The sequence below is a fragment of the Sphaerodactylus townsendi genome, linkage group LG10 (genome assembly GCF_021028975.2).
Source record: "Sphaerodactylus townsendi isolate TG3544 linkage group LG10, MPM_Stown_v2.3, whole genome shotgun sequence".
Taxonomy (NCBI): Eukaryota; Metazoa; Chordata; class Lepidosauria; order Squamata; family Sphaerodactylidae; genus Sphaerodactylus; species Sphaerodactylus townsendi.
Window position 1 is genome coordinate 31,608,313 of NC_059434.1, and position 25,648 is coordinate 31,633,960.

The following is a 25,648-nucleotide window of genomic DNA, read 5'->3' on the forward strand; positions in this document are numbered from 1 at the left end:
GGAACCATTCACTCTTATTTTTCTCTTCAGGGACTGAGGTGCTTCAGAAATAAGGTAGTGTTTGTTTGAAAGCACTGTCCCTCAGCCTTGTTATCACACATCAGAAGGCGAAAGATGTTTGCTGATTTTTCTTTTTTTTCCCCCACAGGGATTAGACTTCACAAAGGCACACTAAAATAAATATACTGATACAGGAATAAACTTAAACAAGAATAACAGATTTATTTAACAGGCAGAGGAGATGGTAAAAGTAGGAATATTAACTTGGAAATGGATTTGGATGAGGCGAATAAGGCAAGAGAAATATATTTACATTATTCACAAGAGAACTTGACTTAATAGTTTTTGATTTCTTATAGTTTTTGATTTCTTCAGCAGAGCACTTAAGATACTTAGCTCAGTTTAGCTTAGAAGTTTCAAAGATGTCTTACAGTTTGTAGAGTTTCCTTTGCTCAGATGTTCTGGCTAGGTACATTCACTCAGTACCTTCACACAGCCCTCACAGTTTGGTAAAACCCTCAAAACGAAACAAACTCTCTACTGAGGTAAACTTAAAGCAAATCCCTGTACCCCAGACCCACTGGAACACTAGAATTCTCCTCTCTTTAGAAGAAGTTCTTATTCTGGGTGGATTCCCCACTCACGATAAGATGCACGCTTGTCACACAAAATATCCAGGTTTTCAGTAGAACTCCCCACTACACCAGTGCCGAAAACGCATTCACCCTGTCTCAGTCGCCTCCCCCACCCCTCCCGCTCAGCGCGCGTCTTTTCAGAACCTGGAAGAAAGTAGACCTTTTTGAAAAACATGCGCCGAACAAGGAGCAGTGGAGAAGCTCGGGGGGTGATTCGAATTACCTGCCCTTGCGAGTGACGTGGAGCCTCCCATCCAATCAGGAAGCAGTGGGCTTTGTGTGATGTGTGTTCAGCCCCCTTTTTTAATTTCTCGGTGCCAAGATCTACGTCAATTTGAGGCAACGTGGAATAGTTTTGAGACTTAAGTTGCATTTCCCCCAACCTTAAAACAGTGGTGTCTCTGTGGCACAATTGATTGAGCACTCAGCTAATGGCCAAGAGGTTGGTGGTTTGAGCCCAGCCAGGGGCAAGGAAGCTGTTTTTATTTTATTTCATTTCATTTTAGCTCTTGAAACTGCTTGAAAAAGTCCAGTCCTTTGTGCGCCACACTCATGGTTTCAAGCATAAATGCCCACCTTTGGACACTTTTACTTTTTGGTAGTTGTGGGAAGGGGATGGGGGAGTGTGTTTGTGTCTACCTTGCATTCACTTAAAAACGTTCCCGCGCATGCTCGCAGAGACGTGGATCCATTCCTGTATAGGGTCGTTCTGCGCAAGCTCACAGAGATGTGGATCTGTCCTTTTGAAATAAAAAAATTCCCTCCCCAGCACAACGCAGCAGCCAATCAGGAGAGCCCCGAGCGGATCAAGCGTTTGATCCGCCGACAGTGGGGACTCCTCCGGGCCTGCTGCGTTTCTGGGGAGAAGGGGGCACAGGCTGTGGTGGGACCATGAAACCGTGTTCAAAAGGTCCCGAATCTACCCAAACTGGTTTGTATCTAGTTTTGTTTTTCAAGTGGGGAATCAACCGTGGTTTATATAGCCTTCAGCTTGGCTTTCAAATAAACCTATCCCTATCAGTATACAGTGTCTGTGTAATACTGTTTCCATATAGCACTCAGGCTGATAACCAATAGAATCAGTCACTCTCTTTGGCTGATCTACTCCCCTAAGAGTTTAGTTTTCACTCAGTTAAGACAGACAGTTCTTAACAGAGTAAATGACTCAAACTGAAAGCCTCTCAGCTTGTTGTAGCCAGGAGTTCAAACTCCTCCCTCTCTCTGCATCACTCTGTTATTTGCCCAATCAGAGTGCAAGAGGCCACTGCCAATCAGGTGGCTCCTCTGTTCCTAGGCTGTTCCTGTACCCCATGAGAGATAGATGGGATTCCCCCCTGTGAGTTTTATGGAACTCCAATTATTTATCAAAATTTCTTACATTCATTATGTACCCAATGTCTTTATGTTTCCATATTGCATTCTCACTCTTTACTTGCATTTAAATCAATCTCTTGTCTTTCCCAATGTTAAAACTGCTTTCTCAGATGAGTTCTTGCTATATATAACACATCTATGTACCCTCTCGTATGCAAATAGTGTTTCTAATGCTTCCTTTCAGAGCCATCTTTACATATCACAGAAAGAGAAAAAATGGAATGAAAAGCATATTAGTCCAAACTGTGTGAGACAGACTGTTATATTTATATTCACATTCACAGAACATCACTTCTATGGGATCAAGTTGCTTGAACTGTATGTTGAATAAGGATAGGGAAAGGAAGATGAATTTATGTTCATACATCTTTCTGCTATCTGCAGTAAATTTAAAGCTGTAATGAAAAAAACATGTTACAGATTATTACATGCCCACTTTCACACCATTTTGTCAAGTTTCTAGAATGAACCATTCAAAACAGCTTCATCGGTATTCCCCTTTAATTTGACATAAGTTTATGTGAATTGAACTATTAGGGAGCCTGTTCTCCTAAATTCTCCTAAATAAAAGTCAGTGATGGCTTCCTTTGCCCAATTTAGTTTTTCTAGATTTTGAACATATTTTGGGGGATACTTTTCTGAGTTTTTATTCTTTTTTGCTCTTATAAAATGGCTTTTTAAAAACAGTGGTTTGAAACATTGAATGGTTTCATCATGGCCTGTGACCGGTTGTATGGCATTGCTAAGGATTTGTGGCATCTTACTACTTTCACTTTGGATGTTGAATCTCTATTTTTGTGCTGGGCCCATTTTTTGCTTTGAGGACCACATCTGATTATAACCTTTAAATTTTCTGAGCCAGTGGGGAGAGAGGCTTCATTGCCTGCTACACTATCCATATCTGGTTCCCCATCTGAAGCACAACACATGGTCCTGTTTTCTTCCTTTACTTGCTGCCCAGACCCATGGACATCTGCATGCTGCTAGAATTTTACTGGATCACAGGATTGGTAACTATAGATCCCAGTCTCTCTCTTAGTCACTGTCCTGTTTTCTTTCCCCCGTATTCTTTCCCCAATCCCTACCATAATAGGTAGCTTACTCATTCTGTTGGTACTTAGATGAATTCTCTTGTTCAGATAGCTCTGATTCTGTACAGACTCCCCTTTAATAAACTTTACTTCCTCAGAGCCATATGGTCTCTCTGCATATTTCTAAATTTATTATATTTATTTACTTCATCTAAAACATTTTTCTACACTAGCCTGATCTCATCAAATCTTGGAAGTCAAGCAGGGTGGGATACCATCAAGGAAGACTTAGAAGAGGAAAGCAATGGCAAACCACCTCTGTTTGAACACTGCCTTGAAAACCCTATGGGGCTGCCATATGTCGGTTGCAACTTTACACACACAAAGTGCACCTTTCTGTAGCTGGCATGTAATATATGTAAAGAACAAAGCAATGAAAACTGGCTAAATTTAACGTACATTAAACAATGTTACTGCCTATTATAAAAGTGCCCTACTGAACAATTCTGCTTTACACACTCTGTGGGATGATAACAACCTCATCAGACCTCAGGTATGAGAAACTGTTTATCTTACCCATTTGCAAGGCAGAACTATCAAAAGGCTTTGCTCAGAAACAGCTTTATTCTCTATTATAAAACTGCGTTCCTTAACAACTGTTTTTATATGCTATGCAGAATGATAAAACTGTCGCTGCTTGAGAGCCAGTGTGGTGTAGTAGGTAAGACTGTTGGGCTAGTTCAGGGGTCTGCAACCAGCGGCTCTCCAGATGTTCATAGACTACAATTCCCATCAGCCCCTGCCAATTGGCCATGCTGGCAGGGGCTGATGGGAATTTTAGTCCATGAACATCTGGAGAGTCGCAGGTTGCAGACCCCTGGGCTAGTTAGTATCTGAGCGCCCCAAGTTTGAATTCCCACTCATGCCATGGAAGACGGCTATGTGATGTTGGGCCACTTATAATCTTTCAGCCATGAACTGGCTCAGGACCCCCACAGCAGTGCCAGGTAATCTGGGCCAAGAAATACAGAACTGGCTGTCATCAGCACATTGATGACACCCATGACCCAACTCTATAACAACAAATAATATCTCCCAATCACTTTTTGTAAAGATTAAACATACTCTGGTTTCTCTTCAGATCATATAAATATTAAACAATATAGGACATAAAACTGTGCATTGTGGGACCCACAAAATGCCCCAAACTGTTGACAACCAGTCAATACTTCAGCCATTCATGTATACACCACTTACCCCATGGCTGAAAAGCAATCGATTCTCTAACTTTGCTTCACAGTGGGATTTTCCTGTTTACACCATTCTTTTCCCCCCGTAGTTTTTTGTTTCCCTATCCCAGCTGATCCACTATTTTGCATGCCCCTCGCCTCTTTGTTGTTGCTCTGCAACCTACATTTGGGAGATTCCTTGCTGCCTTTTGGAGGGGGGGGGTCTTTTGCCTCTTGATAGATCACCGAAAGCCTTGTCAATTTCACCAGGTTCCTTGCTTCAGACTACTGCTTCAGCTGTGGGCTTTAATTGTGAAAATTTTTAAAGAGGAAGCTGGTGGAGTGGCCAGTAGAGTGAGAAGAAGTACTGTAGTGTGGGCAAGGGAAGGAGGGGAAGAGAAAACCTGAGGAAATGTTAACATATTGAGATCTCCTTAACTTTTCTGGAAAGGGGGGGAAAAGGAGATTTTGGAAACACCAGGAATTCTGTAATCTGAGAGAGAGAGTGCCAGAGAGGGGAAAACGTGTGTGTAACTAAGAATCAAACCTGAAGGAAATGTATGCTTAAAGCGACATCACACCTGCATAAATGGCCTTCATGTTTGATCCATAAAGAATGATTTAACAAATGCACAGCACATTCCTTAATACTGCTGCCTCCAAGTATCTCAACAGGATGCTATGGTCCATTAACTATAAGGTTGGGGGGAGGGATGTTTTGGCTTCAAGTGTAAAAGATGTTAAGATGGGTACTAGACAGGTCTGAAAGGAGAGGGCATACAAAATGTAAGGTGCCACTGCTGGAAATTCCTTGTTTGTAGTGGCCACCTGCCCCACAGAACTTGGGAGGCAGATCATAACTGGCAGGATAGGCAACATAGAAGACCAGCTTGTGAATATGGTCTCCATCTAAGATATAGGACAGTATTAACTGACATATATCTAGAGTATACACGTGCCTACCCAAACAAAAAGCAATGGACGTCTAAAAACTGTAGTGGGGAGGAAAATGAGCCAATATTGCCCCTCCACCCCCTTCTATCACTTGAACTTCCATAATGCTACAACCAACAGTTAGAGATCCTTATTAATGCAGCAGTAAGACTTAGCATTTACATAATGTTTTAGTGTTCCTATCTGTTCCCATACATTCTCTCAGTAATTCTTATAAATATACTGTAAACCAAGCTGTCAAGAAATGCAATCACTATCAGAACTTTGGTCAAGTTGCTCAAGCTGTGAAATTGTTCTGTCTCAATTAATTGGAGGGCCCTGTCCTGATTAGATTCTGTTTCCCAGGACTTTTCAAGCTGACTTTTTAAATGTTTTGTCTTTCTATAAAACTTAAAAAATATTATTTGGTCTGCTGTGTGTCCACTTACTCTCAAGAACCCATGTTACTCTCAAGTACCATGTGAGCTGGGTGGCAAAAGCCTAGGCTGTTTTCTTGACACAAGCTAGTATGATTCCTGCCATATGGCAGATGGGGATGGGGGCTGAAATGAAGTGACTTGACTAACATTACCTCATGAATTCACAGCTGAGGTGACATTTGAACCATGGGCATCAGGGCTCACTGCTCTCACAATGAGCCATTACCTTACAACAACTTTCAAAAACCCATGCAGACAAAGGATGCAGACTGCACAAAAGAGCATGGGGGTTGTGTGTGCAATTTTATCCTCCCTTGGCCCTTAAAACAATATCTGTATTGTAAGACGTTTAAATTTTTAAAGCAAAATGCCTATCGACCAAACAAAGCAAGCACAAGAGGGAAGTCGTATTCAAAACAGTCAAAAGGCTGTTGCCACTGCAGGTGATGCAATAGTTAATCTGTCATCTATCCTTCCGTACAATTGATAATGTATATTAAAGCAAGCCCCAAAATGCCACAACTACTGTTAAAAGTTAATAAAATGTTCAGCAAAGTTCTGTGTGCTGCAGTTTACCATGATTAGACCATTACATTTCAGTTAGGTGAATTAAAGCAATAATCTCAATTTTAGCATGTAAGACAAATGACCTTCTTTTGACCCCTATTACGGCAACCTTACCTTCCAGTGATTCAAACAAAGAGAGCTCTCTTCAGAATACCAGCTCCTACACCCAACATACCTGATCTGTACTTCAACACAGAAGAGTTTCACTAAAATCACAGCATCAAAGTGGATGAAAATACCACCAAGCGGGCACAAAATACCTGACTAATTGGTCTCAAACTCTTAACAGGAACCAGTTTACCTAAACAAAAGCACACCCATTCCACTACCCTCCATCAAACACATTTCCAAAAAAAGAAAGAACGGTAGTGGATGTAGTTTATTAAAAATGTCTGTATTTCCTTGTGTTCAGATCCAGCATGTGATTGCTAGGAAAGAGTTGCTGCACAACCAAATTCCAACAGACTGTCTCAGATTCAGATTTGCTGAGTTATACATATCATATACCTTGCTCATTTCCTCATCCCTTGGATCTAAAGTCTGGTCTTTTACCACATGATGGTGCATTTCTACGAGGATTTACTTTAGTCGAATTTTAATTGTAGGTTTGCTGGACCCAAGACTATGAAACAATTATCATGTATGATGTAGATAGCTCTTATTTGAATAGTTCAGGCTAGCCTGATCCCATCAGATCTCAAAAGCTAAGCAGGGTTAACCTTGGCAATTATTTGGATGGGAGACCTGCAAGGAATACCGAACTGTAATGTGAGCCATGCAATGACAAACCACCTCTGAACATCTCTTGCCTTGAAAACCCCACCATACGTCAGATGTTAACTAGATGGCAAAAAAAAGGAAAGAAAATGAAATAGAAAGTTACCTTCCAACATTTATCAGGATCAATTAGTTTGGAAATAGTTTAAGTCAGTTATCCTTTTCTTCTGTTGGCATACAATTTTTAGGAAACAAGGACTGCTTTAGACCCTAAGAGGATCATTTTATTTTGCATACTGTTGCAGATGCCAATGGTACATTTCTAGTTTATTTCTCTTTTTTGCTAACAGATTCGAACATGTATCTGAGGAATGGAGCTTTGACTTGCAAGAGCTTAGACCCTGAAAATCTTGTAGATCTCTAAGGTGCTACTGGATTGGAATCTAGCCAACATAACATGGTTACTCTTCCAGAACTGGTACAAAACTTCCTAAAGTATAGATGTCAGATATTTTGCAAAAATTATTGCAATGGTCATTATTTTTGAACAGGGTAGCACAGAAAACAGAAATGGTTACGTAACAAGGAAGTAACAGGAATTACTTTGACATTACAGCATACAAATGTATGTATATGCTTTGGGTCAAAACTAGTGCACTTGATCACACCCAAGTACTTCCCTTGTTGTTGTCCTACAAAGTGTTACATTTGTATTTCTAAATTACTTTAGATTACATCAGAGTGCTTTGTCTTAAAGTCCAGACCCTCCCGCATCCCAGAACCGGACAGTTTGTCATTATATGAAATGTGCATTTATGTGTTTCATCCAAAACCAGTTTTCTAATAGCACAAAGGACTTAACAACAAATAACCTTTTATAATCCTTCACTAGGTCCACATCTGTCAGTAAATCAGTAGTTTCCACCCCACCTCACCACCACCACCAACAACAAAATATCCACCAAATAACATTTTGCACATCAACATTACCCAAGAAGCATTTACAGGTTATGGTTATGGGCATGTTATAGGCAGTGGTAGGATTCAAATAATTTAACAACCAGTTCCAGTGGTGGGATTCAAATAATTTAACAACTGGTTGTATACAAGCATCATTTTAACAACCGGTTCTGCCGAAGTGGTGTGAACCTGCTGAATCCCACCACTGGTTATAGGGCATGTAGCCAGATGGCATGGAATGCTAGCAAGCCATTTTGGGCCTCATTGTATTCTACTCTAGAACACGTACAAAACCCCCTATGGCTGCACAATGCAGGGGAAAATGAGCCTCATGTGCTCTTCCCTTTGCACATCCTGATACTTCCTCTCTTGACGTTTGCTGTTACAATTGAACTGAGATAAATGGCTTGTGCAAAACCACAGATCACCTGCAAACTAGAACGGGAAACTCCAACAAAAATGCTGATCTCTTTAATCTGATTTGAAAACCATTGCACTGAACTAATTCTGGCATGTCATTACTTAGTAAAGTTTCCTATAAAAATATGAATTGTAAAATTTTACAGCCCATCCTGAACTTTGCTTTAGGCTTTCAAAGCTGTCTAACCCAAGTAGCAGATCCTTAGAACCAATTAAAATATTATCTTTGGTCAAAGGAGGACAGTATCTGAATGTATATAATTTTTAAAAAATTGTTACCACAGTTTTAAGGACTATACACTGTTGTATAATTGTGAGCCCTGTGCTGTGCCCCACCCTTGTCCATAATGTCCTTGTCAGGTAGAAGGGTATAAGATTTTATTTTAATTAGGTGGGGGAGAAGCGGTGATAGACAATTGTTTATTTTCTTAGAAACCGTACTAAGAGAATTGCTGTGGGGAGTTTCAGCTGTCTCATAAGAAATCTTTCTTCTTCCAGTCCTTGTTAAAGAGTCTAACAACATAGTCCAATCTGGCTAAGCTTTCTTATATAATCAATACAGCACTTAGAGAAAACACTTACGGTTTATGTGGTCGATATAGTAGACACCAATCTGAGGGTCATATGCAGCTTCCCATCCCCATGGTAGCTCATCTCCAACACAGTCTGCAAAGGATAATGGCTTTGTTAACCTAAAAACAAAATCAGAAAGCAATTGAATTAAGTTTATGGGATTTCTCCTAGACAACTAGCAGCAGAAAATTAAGCGAATTATTTCCAAAACATCCTTCAGATACTCTCCTGTTCGATATTCCTACATTCAAAGAGTAAATGAACAAAGACTGTTCAAGAAATATTGATAAGAATAAATGTTTCTAAAAAGAGAAAGAAATAACCTGATGTTTCCCAGCAGAATCAAGAAAACCGTAACCATACATGTCTTTTCTTAGGGCTAAATTAGACATTGACCACAGTCCAGGCACGGTGGGGGTGGAATAGGATGAGAGAATAGATTCCTTTTTTCTAGATTCCAGAGGAGCCCAGGATGGGCTGTAAATCATTGCCATGAGGTAGTGGTCTACTTAAGTAAATTCAGAAATAAAACAGAGATCTCTTTTTCATGAGTTGGTATATATAGAATAGTATTGTGGATGAGGGAGGCATTATAAACATGTATAGGGTGCCAAGAAATTATGCTTGGATCCCAGGGCATATCTCTGGCAGATGTTTAGTTTTAACCTAGGTTACTCCAATCATGTGTGAAGTAGGAGGCAAGGGTTCGATTTTTAGGGTTTGTAGGAAGCTTAAAGCCCATGGCGTGTCCCGTGACACTCTTTGCCCCATCAGTTTTATCCTCAGCTGAGCCTTTATACAGTATATCAACTCAGCAGCTGGGAGAAAACTGCTTTGGGGGAGAGGCTAACCCAATACAAAATACTTAACCTAGCATTCTCATTGAGAAATCCATTGTAGTAGAACCCTCATCCCAGTGTTCAAGAAACAATTGCGGTTAGGGCTAACAAGCAGGAGGCCTCTGCCAGCAGCCCTTGTTGCCTGCTGACACTCTGAGCAATAGCAGAAGAAGGGTGGGGGGGATCCATATCAATGTCACTTCCAGGAAGAACCTAGAGATGATGCAGATCACTTCCAAGCTTTCCCTGGAAGTGATGTCATGGCTCTCGCTGGTTGCCAGGCATGGCATTCGGCATTCTGCTAAATAAAGTACAACTGATGTAGCTTTTGGGGCAGATAGCTTTCATGACATTTAGACGAACAATAAAACTGGAATAATCTGAATGCATTCTTTTTTTCTAGGAGATGGCAGTCCCGGTATATATCCCGAGGAAAGGCTGATTCTTATAGTAGTTTTGATTTTTCTCCATCCAAACTTGTTGTCTTGCTGCTTATCTAATACCTTGTACATGTTTCCCTGGCTACTATCTCTTGTAGGTCAGAACACATACCATATAGTGACCAAACACCATGGGGCGCAGTGCTACAGAGAAGTGTAGCAGTGGAGAAGAGGACTGGGACAGAAAGGGCTGAGTGAGCTCTGGTTTTTTTTTTCTTCATTTTGAGGGCTTTTCTCAAAACCACATTTTTTTAAACAGCATGTTTTTAACAAGGGTTAACAGGTTTTTTCTTTGTTTCTTTGTTTTGGCTGTGTGCTTGCCCCAGGCTTTTGAGGGGTGGGGCCAGTGGTGGGATTCAAATAATTTAACAACTGGTTGTGTACAAGCATCAGTTTAACAACTGGTTCTGCCGAAGTGGTGCAAGCCTGCTGAATCCCACCACTGGATGGGGCTACTGATAAGTGGGGCTTCCTATTAGCTGTGTTGCTCAGTCTTTGGAAGCAGCAGAGAAGAGTAGCAGTGGAGAAGAGGACTGGGACAGAAAGGGCTGAGTGAGCTCTGGTTGTTTTTTTTTTCATTTTGAGTGTTTTTCTCAAAGCCACATCTTTTTAAACAGTGTGTTTTTAACAGGAGTTAACAGGGGTTTTCTTTTTGGCTCCTCAGGCTCCACCCCCAAATTTCCAGCTACTTCCTTACTCAGAGCTGACAACCCTGTTTCTAAGAGAAATGAGCTTCATGACTTTGAAGTCACAAAGCCTGCTTGCAGAAGAAAATCTAAATCAGGAGGAGAAGAAGAGTTGCATTTATATCCCCCCTTTCTCTCCTGTAAGGAGACTCAAAGGGGCTTACAAACTCCTTTCCCTTCCCCCCTCACAACAAACACCCTGTGAGGTAGGTGGGGCTGAGAGAGCTCAGAAGAACTGTGACTAGCCCAAGGTCATCCAGCTGGCATGTGTTGGAGTGCACTGGCTAATCTGAATTCCCCAAATAAGCCTCCACAGCCCAAGCAGCACAGTGGGGGATCAAACCCAGTTCCTCCAGATTGGAGAACACCTGCTCTTAACCACTACGCCACTGCTGCTCCTGGATAAACATGTGCACAAACATAAGACTTTGTCAGCTGGAGTTATTTCCAGAGATACATCCACTCAGAGTCTATTCACTACTCCTGAGCTATTAGGAGGTTTCAAAATCACATAATAGACTTCGGACATGAATTATTTCAGAGGCAACTAAGCAAATTTACACTGCAATCCATTCATTTCAGTGGGTTTAGACTGGAGTAACTCTTCCTAGGATTACAGTGTGAGTTCAAATTTTGTCCACTAAACATCAGTAAGACATCCAGGTACAGCATCGAAGATCCCAACACAAATTCTGGGGTGGCTGGCAGAGGCTTCAACAACAGGAATATCTTGATGGAACATGAACTGATGGAGTCCATTACAGTTTTAAGTGTCACTGGTAACAAATCTTGAATTATTCTAACAACACTGCCTTTCAACATCATTTAATATATAGAGATTTATTTTCTGCCCTATCCTAATTTCATTAAGAGATTAATGTATCTGCTGAGAGGCAGTGGTGTGTTGAAAATAATCCAGAAAACTTCATGAGTGAGCAGAAATTTGAACCTTTACCTCCTCAAATTCTGTGTATATCCTGTGTAAACACAGCAATATGCACACATGCAGGACCATTACACATTAAAATCAATACAGCTGTGGTGCATTAATTCTTATATAGAACAGCCTTCTGTGAGGGAATTTTGCACTGTGTGAATTGAAAAAAAATGGCGCAGAGCTGATTAGACAGAAGTGAGGAAACCAGTCAAGGGATAATGCTCAACTGCCAAGGAAAAAAATCAAGCACTGCCAAGATTGGAAACCATTAACCAGAATACTGAATACACACACTATCTAAAAAGAGAAAGTTTGATCATAGCTTAATACATAACCAATTCTTGACAGAGGAGGTGTAAAAGAATTCACTTCTTTGACCAACTTTATGAAGTGCTCACCATGCAACCTATTCCCACTCAATTTTTATACTCAGATCTTACAGAAGGGAACTAATTTAAGCAGCCTCAATTAATAAGTAACATTCTTGTTTTGGATCACTGCATGAAGCGCAGAACGGGAAAGGATACTTGATTGCATACTTCAGATTCATGAGCAATCCTTTCCTGAGCCCAATCTAAGATTGTTAAAAAGTTTACCATCCATATCACATCAATGTATTCAAATCAGAAGAAATGAATTCCATGACAAGATGCAAACAAAAGTAGTTGTGATCCAGCAAAACTCCTTACAAACCTGCTCAGCTCAAAACACCAAGGCAATTTCTTGAACCTCTGGCATGTTTACAGAATGCTATAAGCAGCACTGCCAAATGGAAGTCATGTATTGCGAAAGTGTAGGCAACAGAACCAACATTTGTTGAAAATAAAACGGGATCCTGGTGATGCCCGAGGGCCACATTCTGATTTCACAAACTAACTGCAGTTTAATAAATGATGGTCTTGCATCACATTCTGCTTTTGAGCTTCCATGGAGGCATGTTGCCTGGCTGGTCTTGGATGTACTTTGTTCTAAATCAGAAAGGCTGAAGAACTGAAGCTGCCTTAAATAGAATCTGATTGGCCATCCAGCAGGTTCAGTTCTGTCTACTTTGACTGCCAGTGGCTCTGCAGGCTCTCAAATCAAGTTCTTTCACATCACCTAATGCCTGGCTTTTTTTTAACTGGAAAGGCTGGATGTTGAACCTGCAGAGCTTTCTGCATTCTAAGGAGATGCTCAGCCACTACAATTTCCAGTTCTAGGTTGGGAAATTTCCAGTTCTAGGTTGGGAAATACCTGGAGATTTTGGGGTGGAGCCTTAGGAGGGTGGGGTTGGGGAGAAAACGGAAGGGAAGGCCCTTCAGTGTGACATAATGCCATGAAGCCTACCCTCCCAAACAGCTGTTTTCTTCAGGGAACTGATCTATGTTGGTTCAGGATCAGTTGTGATTTTGGAAGATTTCCAGGCCCCACCTGGAAGCTGGTGACACAAACACTGAAGCACATTGACTGCAAAGCGAATGCTATTATTTTCAGTAGGATTTCTAAGTTGATTTAGGATTGCACTTCAGTTGCAGTTCTAGCTATACTTATCTACAGTAAATGCCACTAAATCTATGGGGATTTGTTTTTGTGTAAGAGCCTTAAGGAAACGCATGCATTCCACAATCATACTGTTCAAGTGAATCAAACACAGTATGGCACAAAGGTTCTTTTTGGTCTTTACTTTGCAGAGAGAAATCTTAGGCCCCTTCCGCACATGCAAAATAATGCATTTTCAAACCACTTTCACAACTGTTTGCAAGTGGATTTTGCTATTCTGCACAGCTTCAAAGAGCACTGAAAGCAGTTTGAAAGTGCATTATTCTGCATGTGCGGAATGAGCCTCTGTTTGGTTTAGTGCAGTGGTGGGATTCAGCAGGTTCGTACCACTTCAGCAGAACAGGTTGTTAAAATGGTGCTTGTAAACAACCAGTTGTTAAATTATTTGAATCCCACCACTGGTTTAGTGTCTCCAGCTGTGGCACTCCTTCCCCTTTGCCCCTCCCATGTGGAACGTGGCCCAAAAGAGCTAGCAGACTGGGTGCTACTGCACTTACTGGAATGTGGTCTTCCTTGACCCCACAATAGATTTATTTTTTCACTCCTGCTGGGTCAGGGAGATGCCATGTTCAAATAAACACAGCCCACTTTATTTGGAAACAGAGCAGCATGAGGAAGCACATGTGCCTGAGACGCCTAACCAGTTTGGTTTCTCCCCAGAGAGTAACAAACAGAATGGACTGAAGTGAAAAAGCAACATAATTCTGCTTGTTTTGTCCTCACAGCACCTAATTAAATAGCTTGTCTTTCAGAATACTGCTTAGACTAGGGAATTAGAAGCAAAGCAGTATATTTACTTTCTAGAAATCATGCTCAAGTCTTTATTCTCTACTCCTTTCTACCCCAAAGGAAGCTGGAAGAGCCCATGCCAGGAACCATTGCTTACTGCTTCAGGCAGTGTCATATGCTGTGAAACAAAATCCAAGGCATGTATTTCTGCTCTTTGTTCAAGAACTTCCTGCAGAGCTTATCTACCACATCAGTGTTCTGTGTAACTAAGTGTAACTTTTCACACTGATAATACATTTTTTTCTATACTGATGCACATGAAATATAGATTCTCTGTCTTTTCTAATGAAAACACATTACAGAATTGACCACACTCAGCTAAAATTAAACTCTGTACTCCATATATGAATAGAGGCATACCATTCTTCAGTACAGCTTCTTGAATTCAGGACTTTGCAATGAACTGACATAACAGCAGATTTATTCACAAGTAGGGTTGTCCAGTGGTGGGATTCAGCAAGTTTGCACCACTTCGGCAGAACTGGTTATTAAAATGGTGCTTGTAAACAACCAGTTGTTAAATTATTTGAATCCCGCCACCGGAACTGGTTGTTAAATTATTTGAATCCCATTACTGGGGTTGTCATGTCCTAACATGGAAAGCCACAGACTAGCCACACCTCATCAGATCTCAAAAGCTAAGCAGGGTCAGTACTGGATAGTATTTGGATGGAAGACCTCCAAGGAATACCAGGGTTGTGTCAAGGAACAGTGGTGGCGAACCTTTGGCACTCCAGATGTTATGGGCTACAATTCCCATCAGCCCCAATTCCCAATTGGCCATGCTGGCAGGGGCTGATGGGAATTGTAGTCCATAACATCTGGAGTGCCAAAGGTTCGCCACCACGGTAAGCAAACCACATTGTCTTTTTTTAATAAGAAAAATATATTTATCATGAGATTTATATAAAATCCAGGAAAGTTGATTCAGAGATTTTGAACAAAAATTCAATCATGTAATAAAAGAATTTTCAATTAATGACAGAATGAGCTTCCTAAATTAAGGGGCGGGATGGCTGAAAAGGAAGGGAGGTGATCCCAAGTGTGATTTAGAGAGACCAAATAATTCCGTAAAGTAACATTCATTCTTGCTTTGGGCCACAGATACAAAATCAAAGAGAATACACCAAAATCCACAGTGTAATAGGCTCAGAAGCATCATTTGGCATTACTTGATGACAAATACTGGCTACCTCACAAATTAGCCCCCTGTATATCCTGCCAGTCTCAAAAATCACTGCAGTAGTTCATATCACATGAAGCTGCCTAATATTGAATCACTAGCCAAGTTAGGTCAGCATGTCTACTCAGACTGGCAGCTGCTCTCCTTCTCTGCCAAGGATGTAGGCAAGGGGGCAGGGGCGTAACGAGGCAGCCCTGGGCAAACTGTAGCCCTGGGCAAAACCTGAGTTGGATGCCCCCCCCCATGGGCAGCCACTCCACCATGACCAAAAAATTTTTTGCACCAGGACATTGGTGCCTGCAGGGGGTGCATTTTTAGACATATCAGCACCATTATTTCAGCATATCATCAGGAGACTGTCCTTATGCTACTCCCCAAGTTTGGTGAGGCTTGGTTCAAGGAGTCCAAAGTTATGGACTCCCAAAGGGGGGTGCCCCATCCCCCACTGTTTCCAATGGGAGCTAATAGGAGATGGGGGCTACAGTTTTGAGGGTCCATAACTTGCCCCCCCCCCCCCGAACCAAACTGCACCAAACTTGGGGGGTGCCATCATCTCCAGATGATACCCTGAAATCTTGCTGCCGATACATCCAAAAATGCACCCCCTGCAGGAACATCCTAGAAATTTGCCTAAGATATCTTTTGTTCTGCATTGAGTTTTCTGCATTGCTGTCAATGGAGGGTTGCAGGCTGTGGGGGGCACATTTCTGAAGGCCCAGTCTCAAAACTTTCAGGGTCTCATCAGGAGACTGCCCTAATGATACCCCCCCCCCCCAAGTTTGGTGCAGTTTGGTTCAGGGGGGCCAAAGTTATGGACCCTCAAAACTGTAGCCCCCATCTCCTATTAGCTCCCATTGGAAACAATGGGGGATAGGGGCACCCCCTTTGGGAGTCCATAGCTTTGGACTCCCTGAACCAAACCTCACCAAACTTGGGGGATAGCATGAAGACAATCTCCTGATGATACGCTGAAATTTTGGTGCTGCTAGCCTAAAAACTGCGCCCCCTGCAGGCCAAGAATGGAAAACCACCAAAATACCCAAAAACGAACCCAGCATTTTGATGCCCCCCACAAGATGATGCCCTGGGCAGCTGCCCACCTTGCCCAATGGGCATTACGCCAGTGGAAGGGGGGGGGTTCTCAAGTTCTAAACCCTCCACCATTACATGTCCAAAGCGCCGCTCGTTTGTTTTTGTATTTTTAAAATGCTTTTCGGTTTTTGGCCTGCAGGGGGCACACTTATTAGGCTAGCAGCACCAACATTTCAGGGATTTGTTGGGAGATCCTCCTGATGATACCACCCAGGTTTGGTGAGGTTTGGTTCAGGGGATCCAAAGTTTGGACTCCCAAAGGGGGTGCCCCCATCCGCATTGTTTCCAATGGGAGCTAATAGTAGATAGGGCTACCCATTTGAAGGTCCATAACTTTGGACCCCCTAAAGTAAACTTCACTAAACCTATGTTGTATCATCAGAATAGTCTCTTGATGATACCACCCAGGTTTGGTGAAGTTTGGTTCAGGAGGTCCAAAGCTTCAAGCTTAATATCTAATAGTAGATGGGGCTAATAGTAGATGGGGCTACCCATTTGAGGGTCCATATCTTTGGACCCCCTGAACCAAACTTCATCAAACCTGGGTGGTATCAGGAGAGTCTCCTAAAGATACCCTGAAAGTTTGGTGGTGCTAGCTTAACAATTGCACCCCTGACAGCAGGCATACTCCAAATTTCCTGAGATTCTCTTTTTAAATCCACCCTATTCGGCATTGGTTTAAAGGGAGAATTTGAAGTACCCAGTTTAAACATTGAAAGTGATGCTGTTTCAGGGTGGGGGAGAATCCACCCCAAAACAGCATCACTTTCAATGTTGTTTTAACTGAAGACCCCAGATTCTCCCTTTAAGGTGGATTTAAAAGGAGAATCTGGGCTCCCTAGTTTAAACACCATTGAAAGTGATGCGTTTTGGGCATGGATTCCAGCATCACAGCAGCCGCTTATTGGGGGGGGGGGGGCACACACCCAAAACTCAGATTTTGCATCGGGCTCCATTTTCCCTAGCTACGCCTCTGCTTGGAGGGGAGGGCAGAAGGGACTGCCAGCTGCTGACTGGGAGCCCAGCCGGTGGGGGGTGGGCAGGTAGGACAGGGGAGTCTGCCATCCCTGGTCTTGGAGAGCTGCTTTTATAAGGACTGAGGCCAGGGCAGGGCTTGGGCAGGCATGGCCATGCCCCCAGGGGGTGGTGGGTGTGTGGCCCCGCCCCCGAACTCCCCCATAAAAAATCTATACCTACGTCACTGCTCTCTGCCCGGCCCTTTTTAACTGGAGATGCTGAGGATTGAACCTGGGACCGAGCTGATGCTCTACCACTGAACTACAGCCCTTCACAAGCTTACAACAGTTCTTGTCTCCCACTTGTCTTGTACTATAGGAAGGACAAGTTAAATATTCATGGGATAATATATTGGGACAAGCATAGTCCTGTACAGAGTACATTCAACTTGAAACTCAAATTCCAACTTACCCTTGGACTAAAACGGGTAGGCGCTCCTTGGCACAAATGCTGACTGTGACATTTGCTTGGCATCCAGGGGCAGATCTCTGACCAAGCAACCGAGACCCTGGTAAAACTGTTGGGGTCAGCAGTGTGGGGAAAATGTGACAGGCGTGATTCAGCTTGTCCTCACCACCCAAAGCTACACAGCCACTAACCAAGTCCAAGGCCCATCTAAGATGCTGGCAATGCCTTTGGACCGCCAACAATATTTGGACAAGTGCATACCTTATCTTCTTCTTCACCACCAATTTTGTTAGCTGGCACAACAACATTTTGCTTTGCTTTTTTTGTACTGGGGATGCAGGACAGACAGACTCAGTTTTATCCCTGTTTCCCATCTGTAAAATTTCAACGAACACACCCCTTAACTGCACATACATTCCATATTATGGTGCTTCTGCAACAGATTGTAAAATCTTTGAGGAAGAAACTTGTTTCTTTTTTAAAAACTTATGTTACTCTGGGAATTGCCTTGGCCCACTACAAATGGTGCCTAATAAGAAAGAAATATTAGGGGAGTTCCGGGGACAAAACAAATTGAGCAAACCAAAAAAAGAACTTATTATCAGAACAAATTCAGCAGCAAAGCATGGTCGGAAGAGGAGACCACCTAACAGGAGTCCCATTTGAATATGTTCTCTCTTATGAAGAGGCTAGGTAAAGATTATGTAATAAAAATTGCAGAGAGGCTTCTCTGACATTCAAAAAGTCTTCCAAATGAAAGAAAGAAGGTAATGTAGTTTTGTTTTACCTCCTGGGGTTCCCTGTAACAGTGTGAAGCAACTTTAATTAGGATGAATACTCTGAGAAGAAACGTATGATCAGCTTCAGCCATTTCCTCACCTTGTTTTGCACGAGGGAGCTCTAAAATGTTAAATCCTTCCTTTGTTCCCAATTATTACTGCAGTTAGGAGGTCAAAGAACAGCATGCCTGATAGTCCAAACAGGTCAGAGAACAGCATGGCTAATAGCCCAAGCAGGATAAAAGTCTATTTGGTTGAGGTTTGACCCCATTAATTGGGAAGAACAAATGAGTAAAAATGTGAAGTTAACAATCATCTAATGCCCAGTTTGCTCTCTGATCACAAAACTCATGTGGGTTCTGCAATGTAAAAACAAACAAGAAAACATATGCTAGTGATTAAGAGAGGGGTCCATAATACGCTTTGAATATGATGCTGTACATCAATGCTGGTATACCCTTCTCCTGCTTGACACTAGATGACACTATGTAAGACATTATCATCAGAACAAACTACAGCAGAAAGGTGCTACAATGCAGGAGGACTCAAATGATCCAACTGGAGAGGCGTCGTTAGGGAAATTTTGTATCTGCACAAATATTGGTAATCAGAGAAGGGGAGCCACTGGATAGTTTTAAATAAGATGCCATATTCTGAGCGAGTGTGTCATTGTGGCTCTGGTCAAGGAGACATCCTTCAGTATTTTGTGTTCAGCTGTGGCCTGCTCATTGTGGCAAGAGATGGACAGATAGAACTTTTATCTACTACTCTAAGTATGAATTGGATACTTTGAGGTTTATTTTAGCAGGGGTGGATTTTCCTATTACATCGATTTGCCCTTTCCAAGTTTTTTCCCCAGTTGATGAAGATTTAAAATTATTCATTTTGGAGTGACCATAGCACTAACATAAATGCCACTTGTGACAGCATAAGGGGTATTTATGCCAGCACAAGGTACTTCATGCTGGCATCAGTGCCACTGTGCCCAGCACTCTTCCGGTGCAGAAATCTGTGACATTGCCAAGGGGGTGTCCCTGAGAGAAGGTAAAGGTAAAGTTTCCCCTTCAGTTGTATCCGACCCTGGGGTACCACTGCAAGCAGTGATTTCATAAGCAAAGCTTCATTTTTTGTGGGAGTAGTTTGCCATTTAGCACCCCAGCTATTCTTTTACCCTCTAGCTATATAGCTCAGGTCCATTGATGCGAACCTTTGGCACTCAAGATGTTGTGGACTACCAATTGCCCATCAGCCCCTGCCAGCATGGGCTAATTAGTGGCAAGGGAGCTTTGATGGGAATTGTAGTCCATAACATCTGGAGTGCCAAAGGTTCGCCACCACTGTGCTAGGTACTCATTTACCAACCAAGGAATGGATGGATGGCTGAATTGACCATGCGCCAGCTGCCAGGCTATCTGACCCACAGGGGGCTTGAACTCCTGATCGTGTGAGCGGCAGTGCAAGCACTTAACCATTATGCCACGAGGCTCAGTCCTCGAGAGAGAGAGACCAGCTTTAGTCAGCTTCCTGAGCCCTTTTGGCTTAGGAAATCCCCCATTTACCACCACAGACATGTGCTGGCAAAAAAATAGGTGCAGTGCAGCCCATGGAACTGCACAGAACAGTTCTACGGGGGTTGGGAGAGTGTCCCTGCCAGATTCCTGGCTGCAGTATAAACTTCTATGGCGGCAGTGTGGCTGCGCTGTAATTGCGCCATTCGTGACCATGCCACAACTAGAAGAAGAGTTTGGATTTATACCCCTCTTTTCTCAACCGTAAGGAGTCTCAAAGCAGTTTACAAACTGCTTTCCTCTCCCCCCAACAGACACCTTGAGACATAGGTGGGGCTGAGAGAGGGAGCAGCAGTGGCATGGGAGGTTAAGAGCTCGTGTATCTAATCTGGAGGAACTGGGTTTGATTCCCAGCTCTGCTGCCTGAGCTGTGGAGGCTTATCTGGGGAATTCAGATTAGCCTGTACACTCCCACACATGCCAGCTGGGTGACCTTGGGCTAGTCACAGCTTCTTGGAGCTCTCTCAGCCCCACCTACCTCACAGGGTGTTTGTTGTGAGGGGGGAAGGGCAAGGAGATTGTAAGCCCCTTTGAGTCTCCTGCAGGAGAGAAAGGGGGGGGGATATAAATCCAAAACTCTTCTTCTTCTTCTTCTGAGAGAACTGTGACTAGCCCAAGATTACCTAGGAAACTTAATGTGTAGGAGTGGGGAAACAAAACTGGTTCATCAGATTAGAGCCCATCTCTCAGGTGAAGGAGCTGGAAACTATCCCCCAGGATTGAACTGCCCATCTTAGTGTGACACTGTTCAGAGCTGAATTGGCTATATAATTAGACTAAGTATTTGATCATCAATAGCAGTACAGTGTTATAACTTTCCAATATACCTTATGGGGTGGGGGAATCTTGCTCCCTTTGTCTATAGTACCGAAGCTTGTGATCATCCAGTGAAGCTGACTACTTATTTATTTAGATCCCACTTTTATATTTTATATTTGAATTGGTAAGAACCTCTGAATTAGATGGACCTTGGTCTGCATCCTAAGCATTTAAACATTAAATGTAATAACACTTCTGGTTCTCTGCTAAAATTGACTTTCAGTTTTCAGAATATGTATCATTCCGTGCCAGACAGCTAATAGAGTTATAATGCCAGGCAAAATTAAAAGCTATTTATAAAAGGGTGCCAGTAAGAGATTCTGTATTAATGTTGCTTTATTCTTGCCTAGCACACCGCTTATGCTAACCAAATGTTTAGTAGTGTGCCTGCCATACAATATTGATTAGGAGATTGTATTTGCTTACTTAATGGCCAGCATCCATCAGTACCCACAACTGTGAAAAATAATGTTGTCATTCTGGCTTTTCCTCCCATGATATATAAGAACTATCAATACATCAAACCATGCTCAATGAAGCGCACTGGATCCTTGCACCAAATGTTATGAACTGCATAACTGCCTCAGGAGGATAGGTATGCTAGGATGGAGAATGAAAGTAAACATTCCTAGCAAAATCCTTTTTGCATTATTGTCACTTTTAAATTTTTGTCTCATGAGCAATAAGGCCCAATCACTGATAGCTGTTTCACAATAATAATTATTTTTGTACAACAGAGGGTAAAACTGAAACTGGAAGTCTGTAGGTTTTAGTTCTCATACAAATAGATCACTCTAGGTTCAGGAGATTTTTTTTTCTTGTACAAGAATCAGTTCTTTTTGAAACAAACTTGAGTTGGGTGGAGCTGGAGATATGGCAGGTAGAAGGACCATAGCTGGGCGGGCAGAACTGGGTATTTGCTCCAACCATCTACCCCCAATAGTGCAAGAAGCTGCACACAGTATTGGTGGTCTGACTTCAGCACTGTGTGGCATACAGGTATATGATTTAGCTTCTGAATCAGGATGTGTTAGTTAACTGTCCCAGCTTAGCTGAATCAGGATGTGTTAGTTAACTGTCCCAGCACAACACTGTGAGGTTGGGGAGAGAGAGGGAAACCGCACATGTTGTCTTGGGATCTTTGTAGAAAGGGTAGAATTAAATGCTGTGCATAAACTAATCTGTGCCATATGATGACCACTATGCATTCTCCCTTAAGAATATTGTGTATTGCCAGCTCAAATCAAGGTTGACCATGCCGATTATTTGCAAATGAATGAATGAATGAATGAATGAATGAATGAATGAATGAATGAATGAATGAATGAATGAATGAATGAATGAATGAATGAATGAATGAATATCCAGCAGCCATCAGGAACCAGATGGTTCACCAAAAACTTCCGGATGGAAATTAATTTTGTACCTTCTCACTTCATAAACAGTAACTATAGTCATTGCCATGCAATAAAAGTGTTTACCCATTGTACATAAATATACAGATGTTCATAATAACATTGGCATTATGAAAGCAATTTGCTCTAGTTTTTATACACAGAGCATTGTTGACTCTCTACTTCTCAGTATTTCCATTTGGAATGGCACTAATGCAGCCTTTCCTAGCAATTAATATATTTGATTCATCCAGAATTCTGATGATACATTAAAAAATGATTATTAACCTTTTTTTAAAGCTGCATGACTGATTAAAATGAAATGAACTGATTAAAAAGTATTATTTTTGTGTACATCGTAGTACATCGAAGCCAAGATTCTCCCAACTAAGAAAAAAAGTCAAAGCATTCTTATCTTTGGCAAAAAAAGGGGCCAAATGAAGTGAAAAATAATACACAAATATAGTGTGTAACAGCTATGAAAACACCAAACTGCCAATGAGCTTAACACATGAAACTGCTTATCCTGAAACAGACATCTAGCCCATTGTCTCTGACTGACAGCAGCTCCATAAAATATAAGATATCTAATATATTTTATATAAGAGCCAGCATGGCAAAGTGGTTAAGAGCAGTGGACTCTAATCTGGAGAACTGGGCTTGATTCCCCACTTGTCCACAAGAATGAAGGGCTCTAATCTGGTGAAGTCGGTTTGTTTTCCCGCTCCTACATGTGAAGCCTGCTGGTTGACCTTGGTCTACTCAAAGTTTTCTGAGAACCCTTTCAGCCCCACCTACTTCACATGGTGTCTGTTGTGGGGAGAAGGGAAGGCATTTGTAAGCCGCTTTGAGACTCCTTACAGTTGAGAAAAGTGGGGTATAAATCCAAACCCTTCTTCTTTATTTGGTGATGTCAAGGACTGATCTCCTGCATGCAAAATCTCCATGCAAACCATGTGCCTTGCTGTCAAATGTTGGTCCCTCCCTGAAATAGCTATAAGAGCATTTCTGTTTAACAGCATCCTGCATCCATACATACTCTTAAATACTTTGTCATACCTGCACATTCTTTTGAGATGTTATGTCATTGCATACTGGGATCATGCAACTATGTGTATTGGGAATATGCAGTACGCACAACATTTTGGATACAGTCATCATGTTTTCTGAAAAGGGGAATATGTGTTTTTGCATGTGTGTTTGTACATGCAATCTACAACCCTGGTGTTATCAGAAATGGTAGGGTCTGTCCCTTTTAGTATGGGAATAGGAAGGACAAAACTTGCTTTGTGAGAAGGGGTAACCACAGACCTTTTCCACCACAGTTCACAAAGGTGGGTTTCCACAACAAATTTGCAGAAGTCAAAAAATAAAGTTTAATTTTATTGGAAAATAAAATAATAAAACTTACATATGCTCAAATGTAAAACACAAACACCCAGAGGACTTAAAAGACCTACTTTTTTTTAAGTGACGAGATTGGTTGGGAATAGAGCAGGTCATTGTAGGAAGGGGTGACAGCTAACTTTCCTGCAGAGGAGTAGGTCCAGAAGCAGTTTGGAGTCCAAAAGACAGGGCGAAGAACAGCGCTGGACACACTGCTGCTAGACCAGAAGTCAGTCCAGACAACACTGAGCAAAGACTTCAAGGAGAACAGCCCAGTTATAGGAAAATAGCCCTCTAGCAATCTTAAGAGACCTTAATCTTCGGAAACAAAGAAAGTTCTTGTCCTTTGGGAGAGGACAATGAGGTGGATGTTGGGTTAATGACTCAAGCCAGGGAGCATCCAGCAGTTGATTAGATTTAGGATGGAATTGAGGAAATCACAATTCTTGTGTTATTCCAATTCAAAGTGAGGTAGTGGTTCCGAAGAATGAGGCAGGAAAGAAGTGATAGGATTAGTGAGGCAAAGAATAGATATTAGAGAGCTTTGACTGCATCAGGCTGGCTGGCACCTGAGCATATCTTTTGAGTAGTGTGACCATCCATCCCGTTTTCAGCGGGATGTTCACGCGTCCCGAGGGGTTTTAGAAAAGTCCCGCTTTTCTTCAGTTCGGGGAACCGGTTGTTAAAGATTAACTTCAAGTCCTTTGATGAATCTTCCTTAGTTCTGCAAACTGCCGGTTAATGATTAACTTCAACTTCAACTGACCCAGCATGTCTGTTAATGATTAATCCCCCTCCCCTCCATGGCAGTTAGTATGTGAGAGGCTCTGTTATAAAAAGTATCCAAGGAAGTAGCCGCCGGGAAAGCGCCCGCCTCGCAACCAGCGAGGCGGGCAGGATGCTGGGCCCGCAGCGCGGCCAGGACGGCCGCGGGCGAGGGATGCGCCCGCCCTGCTGCTTGCAGGGCGGGCAAAGACGGAACCGGCAGCTCGGCCTGGCCGGCCGCCGGGAAACCGCCCGCCTCGCAACCAGCGAGGCGGGCAGCAGGCAAAGCCCTGCTGCAGGCAGCAGGCAAAGCCAAGCGAGGCGGGCAGCAGGCAAAGCGAGGGATGCGCCCGCCCTGCTGCTTGCAGGGCGGGCGAAGATGGGTCCGGCGGCTCAGCCTGGCCGGCCGCCGGGAAAACGCCCGCCTCGCAACCAGCGGCCTGGCCGGCCACGGGCAAGGAATGCGCCCGCCCTGCTGCTTGCAGGGCGGGCGAAGATGGGTCCGGCGGCTCGGCCTGGCCGGCCGCCGGGAAAGCGCCCGCCTCGCAACCAGCGAGGCGGGCAGGATGCTGGGCCCGCAGCGCGGCCAGGACGGCTGCGGGCGAGGGATGCGCCCGGCCTGCTGCTTGCAGGGCAGGCAAAGACGGAAATGGCAGCTCGGCCTGGCCGGCTGCCGGGAAAGCACCCGCCTCGCAACTAGCGAGGCGGGCAGGAGGCTGGGCCCGTGGTGCGACCTGGCCGACCGCGGGCAAAGGATGCACCCGCACTGCTGCTTGCAGGGCGGGCGAAGATGGGTACGGCGGCTCGGCCTGGCCGTCTGCCGGGAAACCGCCCGCCTCGCAACCAACAAGGCGGGCAGGAGGCAAAGCTCGCGGCGCGGCCTGGCCGCCGCGGGCGAGTGATGCGCCCACCCTGCTGCTTGCAGGGCGGGCGAAGACGGGCTCGGCCTGGCCGGCCGCTGGGAAAAGCGCCCGCCTTAGTAGGAAAGGAGAGGGTCATGGCAGAAACACCAGGAGATTATTGAGCTTGTTCCTCCTGGCTATTAAAATAAGTGACTGAGTTTTGTTAAACGTTCTGCGCTGGTGGCATGGGGATGGAGAGGGCACAGTTTGCCCATGCCTGGTTTCT

General features: G+C 43.3%; 1 protein-coding gene across 1 annotated transcript in view; it reads right to left on the reverse strand.

Moving 5' to 3' along the window:
* The window catches only part of WWC2 (WW and C2 domain containing 2), a 159,092-nt gene that overhangs the window by 89,652 nt on the left and 43,792 nt on the right, over window positions 1–25,648 (reverse strand). Inside the window, exon 2 of the mRNA XM_048509421.1 lies at window positions 8,889–8,998. Coding sequence (XP_048365378.1) covers window positions 8,889–8,998 — 110 coding nt within the window. The remainder of the gene's footprint in view (window positions 1–8,888; window positions 8,999–25,648) is intronic.